Below are 18,687 nucleotides of genomic sequence, written 5' to 3' on the forward strand. Positions count from 1 at the left end.
GTTGTAAAACCCTTTTAGATTCCAGAAGCCCAGTAAATAAAAAAGATGAAATCAAACTGCTCTGAACAAAGCTGAGTAGGGGAACGAAAAGGGCTGGGCACTCTTAGACTGTAGAAGGATACGAATACCTCTGTGAAGGTCAGAATGCCATGGATGTAGTAGCTTATCCCAGCCTCTCCATTTTACAGATAAAGACACTCAGCTCCATGGTGGGCTACGGTCCATGGGGGTCACACAGAGCCGACTGAGTGAGCATGCACGCACTGATACAGGACATCTTTTTGTATGCCTATTTGATATCCTTGTATCTTCTTTGGTGATGTGAATGTTTAAATCTTTCGCCCATTTTGAACTGGGGTGTTTGTCTCATTATTGAGGGTTTGTTTTTTTTAGGCACCATACACTCAGAATGTGGGGGCGGGAGGTGGGGGGGCGTCTCTGGGGAGGGGGCGGTTCTCCTCCCTGAAGAGACTCTTCCAGGTTTAGCTCTGGAAGATTTAGAGAGGGCAAGGGGTCACCTAGGATAAAAGAACTGAAAGGATTCTAAGGAGGAAAACCTCAAGACACGTTTTGGGGCCACAAGGTAGGCCCCCTTCACGAACATACATTTACATCTTGGAGAATAAGATGTGACATGGGCAGAATGCAGTTGGGGCTTCTACTTCAGAAGGTCTCGAGGGTCAAGGATCCTACACCAGTTTTAACAAGTTTTGGAAAAAGGGCGACAATGGAAAGATTAATTTATTGGAAGGAGGCAGGAAATAGGCAAGAAACAGGAAAACAGGCTGGCAGGCAGACCCAGGGAGTCAGACCCAAGGGGTGGGAAGCTGGGCAGCTGTTGGGGTGCCCTGACAGGGAAAGGCTGGCCTGATGGGGGCATCTCAGCACACACCATGAAAACAAACACATTCCTGTTAAAGTAATACTGTGGTTGCTCAGTCGATAAGCCACGTCCGACTCTTCGCGATCCCACGGACTGCAGCACTCCAGGCTTCCTTGCCCTTCACCGTTTCCTGGAGCTTGCTCAAACTCATGTGCATCGAGTCGGTGATGCCATCCAACCATCTCATCCTCTGTCACCCCCTTCTCCTCCTGCCCTCAATCGTTCCCCGCATCAGGGACATCAAGAGTAAGAAAAAAACCACTGATTACGATTGAAAAGTAGTACTCCTTGTTCTTACTTAGAACTCCCCTGTGTGCACTGTTTAACAAGATCAGTTCTTTTCCTGGGTACCACCACCTTGGGTATTTCCTCACTCAAGTAAATCCTTCTTTGGAGTTTTTCCCATCTGGTGGCCTCTCTGAAGAAGGAAAAAAAGAGATCCAAGAAAACATCCAAGAAGAGACAAGAAACCTCAGGGTCCAGGGAGTGCCCTGGTTTCCACTTAAATGTTCTGACCTAAGCTGGGGTGATGGGTCTCCTCTCAGTGGCTGGGGCCTGCCTGGGTACCTTGGTGTTCAGAGCCTCTGGTCAAGGACCTCATTTCCCTGACGTCACTGAGTAAAGTGCTCAAGTATGGGGAACGCCAACACAGTACCCAGTAGGACAGTTGGCAGGGCACTCAGTGACATTTTAAAGATGTTTGCTCCCAGACCGCTCAGCCACAAAGGACGGTTTCACTGTTAGTTTCTCAGCTACTGGGTGTTCAATTCATAGAAATCAATTATGGCAAGCTGAGAGAGGCCACCATCTGAGGCGGGGTAAAATCATGAAGCCTTGTTTGTTTCTTTCTAACAGGGACTGTATTTGTTATGTTCTTCTTGGTGGCATCTGGCATTTTTTAGCTAGGGATCAACAGAGCTGGCAACTTTAGCTGGCAACTTGGGACTTCTAAGAACTACTATCTGTTTACCACAATCTCCATATTCAAAGAATTAGTAGCACGTTTTATTTTTTTTAATGTGCGTTTTCTTTTTATGACTTTGCCATCACTTGGAAAACCCCATAACTTTCAAACCACAGAAAACAGTTCAGACTGTGATCACAGGGCAGCAGACAGATACCTGGAGAGTTAACAGTTGTGAATCTATCTTTCTATGAAGTTAAAAATCAATCTCTATCACTCCTCGGTCCATCCCTCTATCCATCTCATCCCAATCTTCAAGCTGAATAGTTGTCTACTCACCCAATTTGCAGCAATGTTTTTTAGTCTTAAAATATGACTCAGTGTGGGGTAAAGACGGATCACCCATTGATGAAGAGTTAAAGGAGGAAGATAAAAGATCCAGGGGCTTCCCTGATGGCTCAGCTGGTAAAGAACCCACCTGCCACTGCAGGAGACGCAAGAGACACGAGTTCAATCCCTGAGTCGGGAAGATCCCCTGGAGAAGGAAATGGCAACCAGCTCCAGTATTCTTGCCTGGAGAATTCCATGGACAGAGGAGCCTGGCAGGTTACAGTCCATGAGGTCCCAAAGAATCAGACATGATTGAGTGCATGCACACACACGGAAGGTCAGTGTAGCAATTATTAAGTTCATATAATAATGACAGGTGGTATTCAAACTCTCTCGCTCTTTGTCAACCATCTGCCCTAAGATTCTTTTTACTGAGTTCATATTTCTTAGGTATCCCATTCTAGAATAAAAGGCAGGCACCTCTCAGAAAACTGGTCAGCCTTTCCACTATAGGAGAGACTAGAAGTCAAAGCTATTAGATGCATGGTTTGCTTCTTCACCTCCTTAAAATATTATTGCTGCTACACTGTAATCATGCATAAATTAATGCAGAAAAAAATATGGCCTCACAGGTAAAACCACAGCCAAGGCAGAAACATGGCAGAGTGGAAAAATCAAAGATTAGAGAGTCAGACAGACTAGGGTTCAAATTTGGTTCTCCTATAGAAGAGCTGTATGTCCATGGACAAGTTATTCACACTCCTTGTAGAAGGCTGTGGTTCATCATCTACAAACTGAATTAACAGTCCTCAGAATGTGGGTTTAGCGAGATAACACTAATTAATTTAAGATAGTAGAAAAACTAAGTATAGTTATCTTAAGAGTATGGCAAAAATGATGAAGGTGTTAAAAGAGATGACACAATTTGGGAACTACTGCCATAGCAACAAGGAGGAAGCCAGAGGGAGGGGACACATGCCAGGATTCCCTGATGTAGGGTCAGCTAAGGCAATGAGAGTCTGCTTCCAGAAGGCATGGCCTGTGTGCTCTCAGCTGGACACCACAAACAGGTGGGTCTGCACTGAATCAGGAGTCAAGGTGGAAGCAGGTCAAGCTGGTGGCTGGACCCCAGAATTCAGCTGGCATGACTGAGAAGCCTGCACATTCAGATATCTGGGTGTTATCGCAGGAAATACCAAAACGTGAACCGAGCAGGAAGAGGGGTCAGATGCCATGGCTGTTTTCAAGGTCGCATCCAAACCGGCAGGAACTACCCAGGAGACAGAGCACCCGCCCCAGGAAGGGCGTGTATGGCAGGCCCAGATGGATTCATTGTCCTTCAGCCTTAAAGGCACATGGGTCTGGATTCTGATATGGCTTCCTGCTGCCTGCAATTATTTCTCCGTTTGCTCTCCCAGTATAAGGCTCCTAGAGAGGGGCTACTTTCTTCTGTGCACATCTGAAGAGCCAGGGGGTCTCCACCCAGCAGCTTGCTTTCCCAGAACTGTGAAGCAGACTGTTGCTGCTGATGTCAGAGGAGGCTCTCTTTATGCCTCCATCAGAGTCCCTTCTCAGTCAGATCCAGTGCTGGGTGAAGAGATGGGTACTCCTGTCTCCTGGACTGAACACAGAATGGATTTTCCCATAGAAGAAACTGTTGTTAAGCAGAAAATTTTCATAAATAACGTTTTGTATATGTTCCAGGTTGTTACAGGATTCTCTGCAAGCTAGTCTGGGAACCAGACTACCAACTATACCACCACATCAGTGGCAAAATGAAAATATGGCTGTAAAAATGAAAAGTGGCTGTAAAATGAAAATGTGGGTAGCAATTGTCCCATAAGTGGTGGCTATCTACACTTAAAAATATAGCACATTCCTTACTAGAGAACATGTAACACTACATATCTTAAATTTCATCTTTCTTTTAACATCTTCCAGAAAAAGACTGGTTTTATCATCAATTATGGCTGGTATTCAAGTTTTATACTATTGAAAAATAACTGATCCCCCTCCTCTCATAACAAAAGAAGGACCCAATCTTAACATTTGAGGATAATTCTAGCTAGACACATCGGGGCTTCCCAGGTGGCTGGCGCTGGTGGTAAAAAATCTCCCTGACAGTATAAGAGACGTGGATTTGACCTCTGGGTCAAGAAGGTCCTCTGGAGTAGGAAATAGCTACCCGCTCCAGTATTTTTGCCTGGAAAATTGCAAGGACAGAGGAGCCTGGCGGGCTACAGTTCATAGGGTTGCCAGGGAGCTGGACACAACTGAGCGACCGAGCACAGCACTAGATGTCAAAGTAATTCCAAACTCTAACCATCTCTCATCGGCACCAAATGGTTCATGGGATGAACTGAAATGACTGTCTTGACTCCCACACTGCAATATTGTCAGTAAATTATTCCTGATTCTGACCATAAGTGTTTAACCCAATATTTTCCACATTTGTTTGAAGAAAAGAACTACATGAGGCACTTTTAATTAAAGACAAGAATGCCAGGCCCTAGCCCAATAAGAAGTCAGAATTTCCAGAGAGAGGTCTGGTAGTCGTACATTTAAAGATTGCTATCCCCTGGTGAGACTTCCCTGGTGGCTCAGTATCCGCCTGCCAAAGCAGGAGATGTGGGTTTGATCCCTGGGTGGAGTAGAATCCCATAGATAGAGGAATCATGGTGGGCTACAGTCGGTGGAGTTGCAAAAGAGTCAGACGTGACTTAGTGACTAAACCACACCACCACTGATGAATCTCCACTCCAGTGGCTCCTACCCTGGATGGTGAGTTAGGATCACTTGGAGGGCTTGTGAAAACACAGACTGTTGAACCCCAGCCTAAGAGCTTCTGATCCAGTGGGTCTGGGGTGAGGCCCAAGAATTTGCATTTCCAAAAGGTCCCCCAAGTGCTGCTGGTGCTGCTGGTCCAAGAACCACACTTTCAGAGCCACTTATTTAGCCTATTTAGCAAACATTGCAGCTGAATGTGGTCTTTTTTTCCCCTTCCCTCCTTGGTAGAAAAACACCACCAGACTCACAAGACTTCCTTTGGAGTAATAGCCCTCGTTCTTTTTGTTTGATGTCAGACAAATAAATTTACCACTGCATCTCAGCTATCTCTTATTGTGAGAAATAAGAAGGTATGCATGAAAAGAGGTTTGGTCCTGTGACTGGCACACAATAGGCCTGCCTTAAACACCTGTGTACTTTGATACCCCTCTGTGAGCTATGCATGAATCTGCTGAGGTCTAGAAGCAGGTCCCCAGATTTGTTACAGGAACAAAATTTCCTTTGGTTAAAACAAACAAATGAGCAAGCAAACAAGGGCTGACTGCATTTCTTTCTTGTGAGCTATTGTGGAGTTACATTTTGAATATAACATGTCCAACTTGGGAGAATACTCAGCTTCCAAACTCACATTTTCCCATGGAAATAAAAACAGAAGACAAAGAGAGATTAGATTCTGGTTAGCCTCTCTGTTTAATTTTAACCAGGCTGAGTTTAGTACCAAGGTGTGGGTTCTTTTCCTGGCAGATCTTTATTATATTGTTTTGGCTATTTCTTGTGATATGAAAATCACACACAGGAACCGCAGACTTTCAGAGTCAAAGGTGCCCTGGAGGCCGTCGAGCCCACCCACCCGCTCTAGGAATACCGCTGTAAACATCTCAGTGTGCAGCGGCCTGTTCTCTTCTTCGATAGCCAGTGAGAACAAGCCCTGATCTGCTCTTCAGATAACGCTAATCATTAGATTTTTTTCACCTTCTAAGCAAAAATCTTTATTTCTGTAATTTTAATATCTCTGGTTCTAGTTCCACCCTCTATAGTGCCTGAGTCTGTCTAATCTCTCCTCTAATTGACAGCATTTAAAGTATTCTGAAATGGCTCAGATGTCTGTCTATTCCTTTTCTGTCTAAATATTCTGTTTTGTCAACCCATCATCAAAATTTCCACATACATAATATCCCTGGTCTTCCTCCTGTGGAAAAGGCCACCTTGAGGATATTTCTCACTAAAAAAAAATTCCATAACATGCTTCACATTTACCATGTCTTAGTATCACCAAGAGAAACAATAAATTGTTAAGAACAGTGGAGTGTTCTTTTCCAAACAGAGCTTCCAAGAGCCAGAAGCGACAACGACACCCAGTGACCCTGCAAGGACTGCGAAGGCAGTTTCTGGACAGACTTGGAAGTGAGAGCCGGAGGCATATGGATGTGGATACCATGATCCCACTTGAGAGATACTAGACTGCTACTTAAATTATCCAAGACCCCAAACATTTCTTTCCAAGGGAGACAGAGAGAAACAAAAAGTATTTCTTACTTTCTACGAAACATCTCTGCAAAGATGCAGCCAACGCTCCAGAGATCCACAGGGGTGGCGTAGCTGGACTGAAGCAGGACTTCCGGAGCTCGGTACCACAGCGTGACGACCTGCAAGGACAAGCGGATCTGAGCGTTACTGCGGGCGACGGCCGTCTGCTTCACGCCTCATTCTGAGCGGTTTCATGCCGAGACTCGGTGTGGAAAGAGCTCCTAAAATCTTACGGGGACACTGAGATTGGAGCAGTAAGTAACGTGGGCTCATGGCTGACAGGTCAGGAAATTACATCATCCCCACAACCTGGGTTCCCACCTCAGACTCTGGGTGTCTTACTAGGATGGCAAAATAACTGAATTTCAGAAAGCAAAAGCAAGGACTTTAAAAAACAAGCAAATGAACAAATCCTTACCTTAAAACTATGGTTTCTTTCTTAAGGGGCTTAAAAAAAAAAACTACGTGGAAAACAGGTGATGGCAATGTGTTCAGCTCAATTCCCAGTTCAGCCATTTGGGGAAATTAGAAGATGACTCCAGGGGCTGTTGGATGGTGACCCTGAAGCCTGCAGAGCACCCAGGACAAGTCAAAACTACTCTTATCACGAGACTGTGGGGAATCAAAACAAAGCCCCCTTCAATGCCACTCTTGTCAGAAAACAAAACATGAAGAACCTGAGGGAGAACGTGCAACCCAACCGCTTACACCGCGTGGAGAACGCCGTCCAAAGGGAGGGACTCCTGCATGGGAAGAGCCCTGCTTTAAACCGAGCAGTGTGATAACAGATAAACCAAGCACAACCAACTATTTCTGCAACATTGAAAGGCGAGGAAATCATATCACTCAGGTTCTAGATTTATAAGAGCAAATGGGGGTTTGAGTGCTTCTTTTTAGCAGAAATTCTATGGATGTCTGAATCGAAGATACATTCTTTCTTGTCAGGTAAGGAATTCAATACCGCATCTATTACATAGCATTTTACATTATTCAGATTCCTTCTATCATTACTCTGTTTTACCTAATTGCACTTTCACTGATGTCTATCTAGATTTCCTGAAGTTCTGTTTATCTGCGTTGATGCTATAGAACTTAATGCATCAGGACTGCAGTAGAAATTTTTGGGAAAAAAAAAATGGTTGCCATCAATTGCCTTCTTTCCTTATATACACACTCCTCTCATTAAAGACTGGAGTTTAATTCACCTTCCCTTCTATCTGAGGTGCCCTTAGTGACTTGCTTGACCAACAGAATATGGTGGAAGTGACATCTGAGACTACCTAAGCTCAGAGAAGGCAGTGGCACCCCACTCCCAGTACTCTTGCCTGGAAAATCCCATGGATGGAGCGGCCTGGTAGGCTGCAGTCCACGGGGTCGAGAAGAGTCAGACACGACTGAGCGACTTCACTTTCACTTTTCACTTTCACGCATTGGAGAAGGAAATGGCAACCCACTCCAGTGTTCTTGCCTGGAGAATCCCAGGGACGGGGGAGCCTGGTGGGCTGCCGTCTCTGGGGCTGCACAGAGTCCGACACGACTGAAGTGACTTAGCAGCAAGCTAGGTTATAGGATTACCTGAGCCTTTCTGAATGTTTGCTCTGAAGATGCTTCCTTTTGGAAACCAGCTGCTGTGCAATGAGCAGCCCACAGAAATGTCCCAGCCGACAGCCTCATCTGAGCTCTCGGCTGAAAGACCATGTGAGTGAGCCATCTTGGACACTGCAGCCTGACCAGTCACCCCAACAGATGACTGTGGCTCCTGGCAGCATGACATGGAGCAGAAACCTGCCCACTTGAGTCCCACCAACTCACAGGATTCTGACTGATAATGAAACACATGGCCTAGTCACACGTGAGACCACATCACTGGCTTTCAACCCTGACTGTGCACCAGGATTGGGGGGTCTAGAAAAACACATGTGTCTGGGCCTTATCCTGCCCCTAACTTACTTAGATATCCATGGGTGGGGGCCCTGCAGTTCTTCTTCTTTTTTTTTTTCTCTTCCTCCTCCTTTTTTTTTTCTTTTGGTTAAACTTCATTAGGTAACCCTAACCCTTGGCCAGGTTTGAGTAGCACTCAATTATACAAACGTATCTTCCAGCTCCTGCCTCCATGGTTTTTGATGACACTGTTCTAGTCTGACAAACTCTACTTTCTCCTCCACCGGTTGAAATTCTGCTTCTCCTACAAAGTTCAGCTTTGATATCATCACCTTTCCGGACCCACTGCCACCGAAAAATCATATCTTGTAATGGAGTTCTCGCAGAGTGGGACACAACTGAAGCGACTTAGCACATAATGTAGTTCATAATATGGGTCATTACTGGGGCCATGGATCTGCTTTCGCCCATCATTATGTCTATAATTGCCCATCATAGTACTGAGCATGTCGCAACTGTGTTTCAACAAATACCAAATTGATGATTTTAAGGCAATCATTCCTTAATAATAAGTGATAAGTGATAATAAGAAGATAAGTGGGAAAAATTCAATCCCCAAAGAGAAGGTACTCGCTACTTTTGTTAAGAAAAGTGATTCTGGGCTCCAGTGTCTAGTTACGTAATTTATTTCTGTATTACTAATATTTCTAGCTGGAGGAACACTTCCTTGTTTCTCTAACACACTGTGAACCAAGTTGCAGGGGCAAACGGACCTTAAACTCCAGTGGTTTACAGATATACAGAGATATTGTGAGATTACAGATTTATCTTCTCACTTCAGTTTGAAATAGAGTCAAACGCATGAGATGAAAAGTTTAATCTGAATACAGCATTATTTAATGCTGTTTAAAGAGGCTGTGATTTCTGACTGATCACCCATTCTAAAACATTTTAGTATAACTATCTTCACTTCTGGTACTTTAACCAGTGATACTTATTATGATCATCAAATAAATGTTTAGACAGCTAAAATAATAAGAAAAATATTGATACATTTAAGAAGTTCCTTTTGTTTCCTTTTAAAATTTAGTTACCACACAAAATGGGTAATGCATTTTTATCAAAAGCTTTAAAAAATGTCTAACTTCCCTGGTGGTACAGTGGTTAAGATGCCACACTTCCAATGTAGGGGGTGCAGGTTCAAACCCTGGTCACAGAACTAAGATCTCACATGCTGGGAGGCCAAAAAAAAAAAAAAAAGTCTATTAATAATAACCATTTGGCCATTCTCTTTTATTCTATTAACGCTAGGTTAATAGATTTCCCAATATTGTACCACCCTTCTCTTCTTGGAATAAATCATTCCTAGTCATGGTTTATTATTCTTTTATTTGACTCGGATTCTATTTGCTACTATTTACTTAGGGCACTAACTTACACTGATGAATGAGACTAATCTACAGTTTTCTGTTTTGTGTGTAATTTTTCATGTTTGCTGTTAGGGATATATGCAAACTGTCCATCCTTTTCTATATTCTGGAATATTATAAACAGCATACGAGTAATCAGTTCCTTGATAGGACGCACTTGTAAAACCACCTGGATCTGGATCTTTCCAAGCAGTATGTTTTTAACAGTCTCATGACTTTCTTCTTGGTAATTAGTCTGTTCAGGTCTCAATGTTGTTTTGAGTCAATTTTGGTAATGATAAGGAATTTCCCTATGAAAATCCTTAGACTAGATTTTAAAATATATTGGCTTAAATTTATACAATATTTCTTGCAATTATTTTCATCTCATTTATTTTTTTGGTTTTCTGAGAAAGGAAATCTAATTTTTTTCCTCTTTATATCAGTCAGGGTTATTGACAGTTTAGCTACATTATTAAAAAACTGACTTCAAAATGTCTTCTCATTTTGGGAGGCCTTACTGTTTTCTAATTTATTGACTTCTACTTTTATCTTTTTAAATCCTCCCTCCTAATTGCTTTCTAAAATTTATTTCTGAGTTGAAACTTGGATAATTTATTTTCACTTTTGATTAATGATAGAACATTTAATTATATATTATTAAATAAACCTTCCTCATTTTTGTTCAGCTTTAAATAATACATAATTTATCTTTAATTTTCTCTTTAAGAATAAACTAGCATGAAGAATTATTTAGAAAAGAGTTTTAAAATTTCCATATTATCAGATATTTATGGTTAACTTTTAATTGCTGGATTATTTAATTGCTAGTGCTATTACATCACAGCCAGAGAATGCAACCTGTGGAATGTCTATCCTTTATGACTATGCATTTTACTGGCTTTTGTTTCATAGGATATAAGAAGAGAACTCTCTTTTAAGTGTAAAGTTCTTTATTAATTAGTTCGCCTCACACAGATCCTTACTTATATTCTTCTATACTGTGTCAAACTGAAAGATAATTGAGTCTGTGCTTTCCTTCCCCCAGAATCTCCTTGTCCTTCTAAGGGTTTCTGCCTTATACACACTGGCTTTATGTTTTAATATGTGAAATTAATTACAACAAAATATTATTCAGATAATAAAAATTTGGGTGACAGTAGACATAAAGCACAAAACAAACACACAAGTGCTTCTAAGTCAGCTACAAAATATAATGGAAAAAGGACCGCATTCACACAGTAACAAAAAAATGTGAAACTCCGAGGAATTGAAAAAAGCAAGATCTGTATTAAAAAAATGACACACTGTTATTGAAGAATATAAAATAAAAACTAAATAAATGGTGAGACAGACTATGACTAAGATGGGAAAAAGCCATATCATAAAGATAATTATCGTTCCTGCATTTAACACAAAAATGTAAGACAATCCAATGATGTGGGGGAGTAACTTAACTTTGATAGTTAGGTGCCTCTGGCGGAATAACACTTCAGAAGAGCTGAAAACAGTTTGAGAAATTAGGATGAGGGGGATTTGTTCTTTGTCACCAAAATACACTCTGAAGTGAAGTGAAAGTCGCTCAGTTGGGTCCGACTCTTTGCAACCCCATGGACTATACACTCCATGGAATTCTCTAGGCCAGAATACTGGCGTGGGTTTCCAGTCCCTTCTCCAGGGGAATCTTCCCAACCCAGGGATCGAAGCCAGGTCTCCCGCATTACAGGTGGATTCTTTACCGTCTGAGCCACTAGGGGAGCAGGTACAGCAAATAAAACAGTAGGTGCTAACAGATTAAAAAATGAATAAAGTTCAGAAAGAGAATGAGATATTTATAAGGTGATATTTACAAGATATTTTATAAGATATTCTGATAGGCTGAGTTTCATTTTAGAGAGAGAGAGAGAGAGAATACACTTCAATAGGTGAAAGCAAGACAACTGGCCATTCATTTGGAAGAAAAATAAGTTTGATCCCTACTTTATACCATGTATAAGAAGAAAGAAACAGAGCTAGAAAAATGTATTAGAAGAAAACGGAAGAGGATCTTGGGATGTGGAGGCCTTTCTCAGCATGATGGGTAATCTAGAAGCCTGAAATGAAAAGATTCACAGATCCAGCTATTTAAAACTGAAATCCTCTTCAGCAAACACTGTAAATAAATGCAAAGGGTGAATGACAACCTGGGAGAGAACATCTAGAACAAATTATATCAATAAGACAATACAAAAGAAAAATGGATAAAAAATATGAAAAAATTCAAAAGAAAAAACTAGAAAAGATACTCAATCTCATTGAAAGAAAGAAAAGAAAGGAAGGAAAAAGAATGAAAGAAAAGGGAGCAAGGAGAGAGAGGAAGGAAGGCTAACACAATAAGATAATACAACAATATACAATAAAGTAATACAATCAGAGAGCATCGTTTTTGCCTGATGGGCAGAAAGGACAGAATACCACTATTATAGAGCTGGCCATGGTATGGAAGGAAGGAAGGAAGGAACCCTGTGTGTTTTAAATGGCAAACTCGCACAACCTCTTTAAAGGACAATCTGACAGTATCTATAAAATTAATAGTACCTATGTCTCTGAACCAGAGTTCCATCTGTGGGAATTTATCCTATAGAAATACTCACACTAGTATACAAAGAGGTATTTGCAAGGATGTTTACTCCACAATAATTCCCAATAGGAGAATATTATTCAGTCATCAAGAAAGATGAGTTAGCTGTCATCGTGCCCATTCCTGTTCACATGAAAAGATATTCATGATACACTGTTAAGTGAACAGGTAAGTCTTGAAGCAGCGCAAAATTTTTTTCCATTTTTATTAAAGATTATGTGTGGGTGTAAATAGTCACTTATGCATACAAAAATGCCTGCCAGGATTCTATACACAGACACCTAGCTTTAAGAGGGCAGCTGTCATGGAGACGTGGCAGTGCGGGAGGCGGAAAGTGGGAGAGAGAGGAGCGGCTGGATGGCAGTCTCAGAAGCACAAGGCCAGTCAGCTGCTGTTGGTAAGCACATTTTACTGAGACAACAATCAGAGAGGCTGGGTAATTTAGCCAGAGTCAGGGAGCTGCCACGTGGGATTCTCCTGGGCACTGATTTCAACCCCATACTTCCTCCTCAGCATCCAACCCAGCCCCCTTCTTTCAGCACTCCAAACACTCACACATCAGCAGGCAAACATACAGGTTGCAATTAAAGAACTGAAAGAAAAGGATTTTAAATGTTCTTTGAAATATTTTAACATGAACTTAAAAAAAAATCTCAAAAATGCAGCTATCCTTTGGGGTTAAGTGATTTCCTCTAAAAAAAGGTTAAAGAAAAAGGCTTCATTTTTGGTTCGAAACCACAACAGTGCTCTGCATGGTACAAATGTATTCACCAAATTCCCATTTGATAATTTCAGTGAAAGTTAAGATTTAAAAAACTCTCTATTATGTCTTAGAGATTTTTAATTGGGCTATGTTTAAATCATTGTAACAAGGTGAGAGGAATTAGATTCATTCACTGGGTTTATGTTTATAGTCTTTTTGAACCATCAACATTTATCTAAAGAGATATCTTTTTGGTTAATCCTTATAAAATTCAAATGCATGAATGTCAAAAAGTATGAACTATACATTTCTAGTTGATTCTCCAAGAAAATAACCCTAATGCTGTCCAGCTACTGCTAAGCCACTTCAGTTGTGTCTGACTCTGTGTGACTCCATAGACGGCAGCCCACCAGGCTCCCCCGTCCCTGGGCTTCTCCAGTCAAGAACACTGGAGTGAGTTGCCATTTCCTTCTCCAATGCATGAAAGTGACAAGTGAAAGGGAAGTCGCTCAGTCACGTCCAACTCTTCGCGACCCCATGGACTGCAGCCTACCAGGCTCCTCCATCATGGGATTTTCCAGGCAAGAGTACCGGAGTGGGGTGCCATCGCCTTCTCTGATGCTATTCAGAACTTACATTTAAAATAATAAATGACTGCCTTTTGCAATAGATATAAATCTAACGATTATTCCCTATTTATGTAACATTAGCTCATGTATCAAGTAAGCTTCCCTAGTTTTAATTTGCGAATACATGTGGCCATTCCATTTTCTGACCCAGAGTCCTTCAATCCTCACTGCTGCTGCTAAGTCATGTCAGTCATGTCCGACTCTGTGCAACCCCATAGACGGCAGCCCACCAGGCTCCCCCGTCCCTGGGATTCTCCAGGCAAGAACACTGGAGTGGGTTGCCATTTCCTTCTCCAATGCATGAAGGTGAAAAGTGAAAGTGAAGTTGCTCAGTCGTGTCTGATTCCTAGCGACCCCATGGACTGCAGCCCACCAGGCTCCTCTGTCCATGGGAGTTTCCAGGCAAGAGTACTGGCATGGGTTGCCAGTGCCTTCTCCCAATCCTCACTTTAAGTCACTGTAATTTTAAAATATCTGAAATGATGACAACTTCTGTAATTTCATAGGATTTCAAATACATAACTTCCAAGCTTCTGAGAACAAATTGTAACAAATTTCCCTGACATTAAAGTATAAATTCTGTTTCCTAAGGAACTACTACAGTTCTGTACCTCTAAAAATTTCTGATGGAAGACTGCCTCACTTAAAACCAGTTTAAGTCACAGGAAAGCAGATTTACTAATTTTTAATAGAAAGTTTTATAAAGAATGAACAAAACATAAAAAAATCCGTTTTGTTCAAGGTTTTAATGCATGAAGTAACATAGAAAACTTTCAACAATATAATCAATTAATTTCTACCCACATGTTCTCTCAGTTTAATAATTCTACATACCCTTAAAAACAAAACATAATGGTCAGTTAAAAGACATGCTGTGTAAACAATCAGTACAATGTATAAAGATCAACATTTAGAAATCTAAGACAAAGGTGGCTTCTAAGGGTAACAATGACGTTGTCTACTAAGCAAAGATAACAATAGGAACTATGGACAGAGTTTGGTGGTTGCAGCCAGCTGGAACCCAAGCAAATATGATGTTTATTACAATCACTACATGTATTAACAGCCTCTAGAGGTGCTGGATGGATTTGGCAATAGGAGGGGGAGCCAAAGACAAGGGGAGTTCAAGGATATTTACACAAGTGGATGTATCTGTTTAAACTGCTTTGATCTCTATTCACAATTTTGTGAAACAGTTCAGTACAATATAAGATAAAGTAGAGCCAAGGCCAACTCTGACTCAAAATACATGTCAGAGTAAAGCATTCTTACTTAATATTAGATTTTGCAGTCTTTAATTCATGTACCCTTTCACCAAGATCCCGAAAACCTTAGCAGATATTCTCTGAGTCATCCTTAATCTATGGCTACGTGCTTAAAGAGCACTGAAGCACGGTAAGTACATCGTGCTGGGCCAGCTTCCCTTTGCCTCTCTGCACGGGGGCCCCATTCTTGGGAGGTGGACCTGTGTCGACCATTTGCCTTCAGCCTCTTATTGGGTTTGGCCAATGGGAAGCCAAGGCAGGAGTTCAGAGAGAAGGAGAACAGTGAAGCTGAGTTTTTAACCCCTTGATTTCCTCCCAGCAAGGTGGTCCAGAGCTGGCAGGGCTGTCACCACAAAATCAATGTCCTTCCCAGGCAGCCACTCCACCCAACTCCAGTTAACTGCTCCCCATCACCCTTCAAGCCTGGGAATGAATGGTAACAGCTTGATGCAAGTGAGACTCACGTTCATACCATCCACTGGGCTTCCCCTAAACCCACTTCTTTGTCAATCTTCTCTCTGTAAACAAACCTTCCTTGAATTGTCTTATTTTGGGTCTGCCATCTATTTCCTGCTGGGACCTGACTAATGCATCCAGTTTGCTGATGAAGAAACTACGGTGGGTGCTGACTTTTTCTCAGCTTTCTTATCTGTCATAGAGGACATTTAGACTGGATGACTTGTACAGGGACCTCTGTTAGCATTCTAAGAGGTCTTAAATGATGTAGCAATGGTAATGACTTAAAAAATCCATATACTGTATAGAACCAATACATCCTTGCCTGCTCTTTGCTTTAGTAAGTACTTGTCAGGGGGAACAGTGTGGTGATTCTTCTGGGGCCAATTTCAGTAAGTCTCAAATGTAAACTTCTGTAGCGATTTCTGAGAAATAAGGATAAAATCCTTAGAATAACTCAGGATTTTTATACTGTCCAAGTGAAGGCTTTCTAAGTTGTTCTCTAAGCCGTTTATTTTCTTCACACCAGTATAAAACCTTCTGTTGTGAAGTTGTTGTTTAGTCGCTAAGTCGGGTCCGACTCTTTGTGACCCCATGGACTGCAGCCCATCAGGCTCCTCTGTCCATGGAATTCTCCAAGCAAGAATACTGAAGTGGGCTGCCATGCCCTTCTCCAGGGAATTTTCCCAACAAAGGGACTGAACCCATGTCTCCTGCACTGGCAGGTGCGTTCTTTACCACTGAGTCTCCAGAGAAGCCCATAAAACTCTCTAGTATGTCTGTTTCTTCCCTCCAGAAGACATCCATGCTTTTGCAAAGTGAACATCAAAATTAGTGGTAATTTCACTGACTTTTCCTAAAGGGTCTCAAAATTCAGTTCTTTAAAATCATACAATTAAGAGACTATAAACCATCAGAATTTTAATTCTTTCTGGCCCAGTCTTGTCATTATAAGGCCAATTAAATGGAAAGCATTAAAAGAGGACAATGCCAATAAAAGTTAACATACAAAGTACTTTCAACAAATAATAATAACAGAATCATCTCAACTAGACACATTTATAACCTAAGGGCCAGAAAAAGATGTTCTGGTGTATGACAAAAAAATGGCCAAAGTCTACACAAAAATGTCTTCAGATTTTGGGAGTTGAGCCAACGACAATCATGGCCTCTGCTGTGCATCTGCTACCCGCAGGAAGGCTGCCTATCCTTCCAGAACCCCAGCTGTCCAGACTCACTGGGGACCAGCCAGTGGGGACCACCTCTGGCTCCCGTGTAGATGTACTGGCTTCCAACTACCTGGTCACTGCTTCTGTGGTTCTCTCTGTGGCATATTCTTTCCTTGAGTCTCTGCTGGTCTGAAAGTTCACAGATCACTTGCTCCAGGAAGCCTTTCCTGATCTCTTAGCTGGGGGTGGTTGCTCTCCCCTGAGTTTGCATTGCACCGTCATAGCTCCTATTTTCCATTAGAGTCATTCCATTCATCGGCCACAGTGTACACAGTGTGTCAATGCATGGAAGGTGCTCACTTACTATCTGATGACTGGACACATGAAAGAACCACAGGCAACTAACTCCTGGGGTCAGCGCTGATGGTAGAGAGAGGCAGTCCTCTACCCTGGAGAATACAGGGCCAACAATATCTAAAATAACTGAGGACCTCTGAGTAATTCTGCATTTTTATTTATTTATTAAATTAAAAAAATTTTTTTTGGCTGCATCATGCAGCATGTGGGCTCTTAGTTACCTGATCAGGGATCAAACCTGCATTCCATCCCCCCCCGCCCCCCTGCATCAGATACATGCAGTCATAACCACGGGGAAGCCCCACTAACTGTGTATTTTTAAAAAAGGAACTGTATCTGTGGAGGGAGCCGGGCTGAACCTCATTTGATTCTGAGAATGTGTCAGAAAACTCAAAGCACAATGGCACAGGGCAAAGAGCTGAGCCCAAGGTGAAGGGAATCTTTGGAGAAGAGGCACTCTGTAGATAGAGACCTGTGTCCTGTGTCCGAGGGGGACAGTGACCCACTGAAGGATGAATGAAGGGGAGTTCAAGGATCTGGGCTCTGACCTTTCATGATATCAGTGAAAGTGAAGTTGCTCAGTCGTGTCCGACTCTTTTCGACCCCATAGTCTGTACCCTACCATGCTCCTCCGTCCATGGGATTTTCTAGACTAGAGTACTGGAGTAGGGTGCCATTTCCTGGGCACTGACCATCTCTTTCTAAGCCTTACGCCTTTCTCCCATTTTGCTCATGTCTAAGCAAATTTACTTTATAAAGGTATTATTCTAGACATCAAGTCTTTAAAGGTGCAAGTGAACTTCAGTTTATCATTGAGTGTGCACTCTAGGAGAGCTACCCTGTTATCCTAGACAGGGTGGGTCACAACCAGAAGAGCAGCAAGTCAAATTAGCTGACTGAAGGAGAACTTGGGGTGGGGTCCCAGGGACTTTCCAGTAACCCCTTGGCCACCTCTTTCCCAATCAGTCCCTTAAACAATTGTTTTCTGGACAGGGAAACTTGGCGTGCTGCAGTCCACGGGATCACAGTCAGACACGACTGAGCAACAACAAGGATATTCTTGAGCAACTGCTTTCCTAATGTGCTGCACAACTCCTGGGAAGCATCATAATGGATGACCCTCAAGTCCACATGGTATCCAGAATTCTGATGTGCACGTCCAGCTGTCTCCTGGACATCACCACTTGGTGCTCCCATGTTAAGTCACTTCAGCCGTGTCCAACTCTTTGCGACCCCATGGACTGTAGCTTGCCAAGCTCCTCTGTCCGTGGGATTCTCCAGGCAAGAATACTGGAGTGGGTTGCTATGGCCCGCTCCAGGGGATCTTCGCAACCCAGGGATCAAACCGGCCTCCCTTAAGTCTCCTGCATTGGCAGGTGGGTTCTTTACCCCTAGCGCCACCTGGGAAGCCCTGGTACTCCCATAGGTACTTCAATTCCAAAATGCACACACTGTCTTTCCTCTTAGATTCCCTCTCTCTGCAAGTCAAGTCACCAGCCGCCCAGGTTCCTTCCCACACAACCCCATTCTCAATCAAGTCACCAGACCCTGACAGTCCCCCCATTAACTGCTACAGGTCACAGCAGCTTCCTCAGGGGTCTTCTTTCACTAGATTTTCTCCCACTCTGGCTCTTCTTCTGTATCTACAGCTGTGCTCACTCCATTCCTCCTTAAAATCCTTCCACCGTTCTTGAGAGCTTTCAGGGTCAAGTTCAAGTTCAACTCATGATCTGGCTCCCACCCTCTCTCTGGCTTTATCGCCTGCTC

General features: G+C 42.5%; 1 protein-coding gene across 5 annotated transcripts in view; it reads right to left on the minus strand.

The window, feature by feature from the left end:
• CDK6 (cyclin dependent kinase 6) overlaps positions 1 to 18,687 on the minus strand; it is a 261,465-nt gene that overhangs the window by 73,829 nt on the left and 168,949 nt on the right. For all 5 annotated transcript variants that reach the window (XM_061413439.1, XM_061413440.1, XM_061413441.1 and 2 more), the window contains exon 5: positions 6,441 to 6,550. In XM_061413439.1, the coding sequence (XP_061269423.1) occupies positions 6,441 to 6,550 (110 nt within the window). The remainder of the gene's footprint in view (positions 1 to 6,440; positions 6,551 to 18,687) is intronic.

The sequence above is a fragment of the Bos javanicus genome, chromosome 4, assembly GCF_032452875.1.
Source record: "Bos javanicus breed banteng chromosome 4, ARS-OSU_banteng_1.0, whole genome shotgun sequence".
In the NCBI taxonomy this organism is placed as follows: domain Eukaryota; kingdom Metazoa; phylum Chordata; class Mammalia; order Artiodactyla; family Bovidae; genus Bos; species Bos javanicus.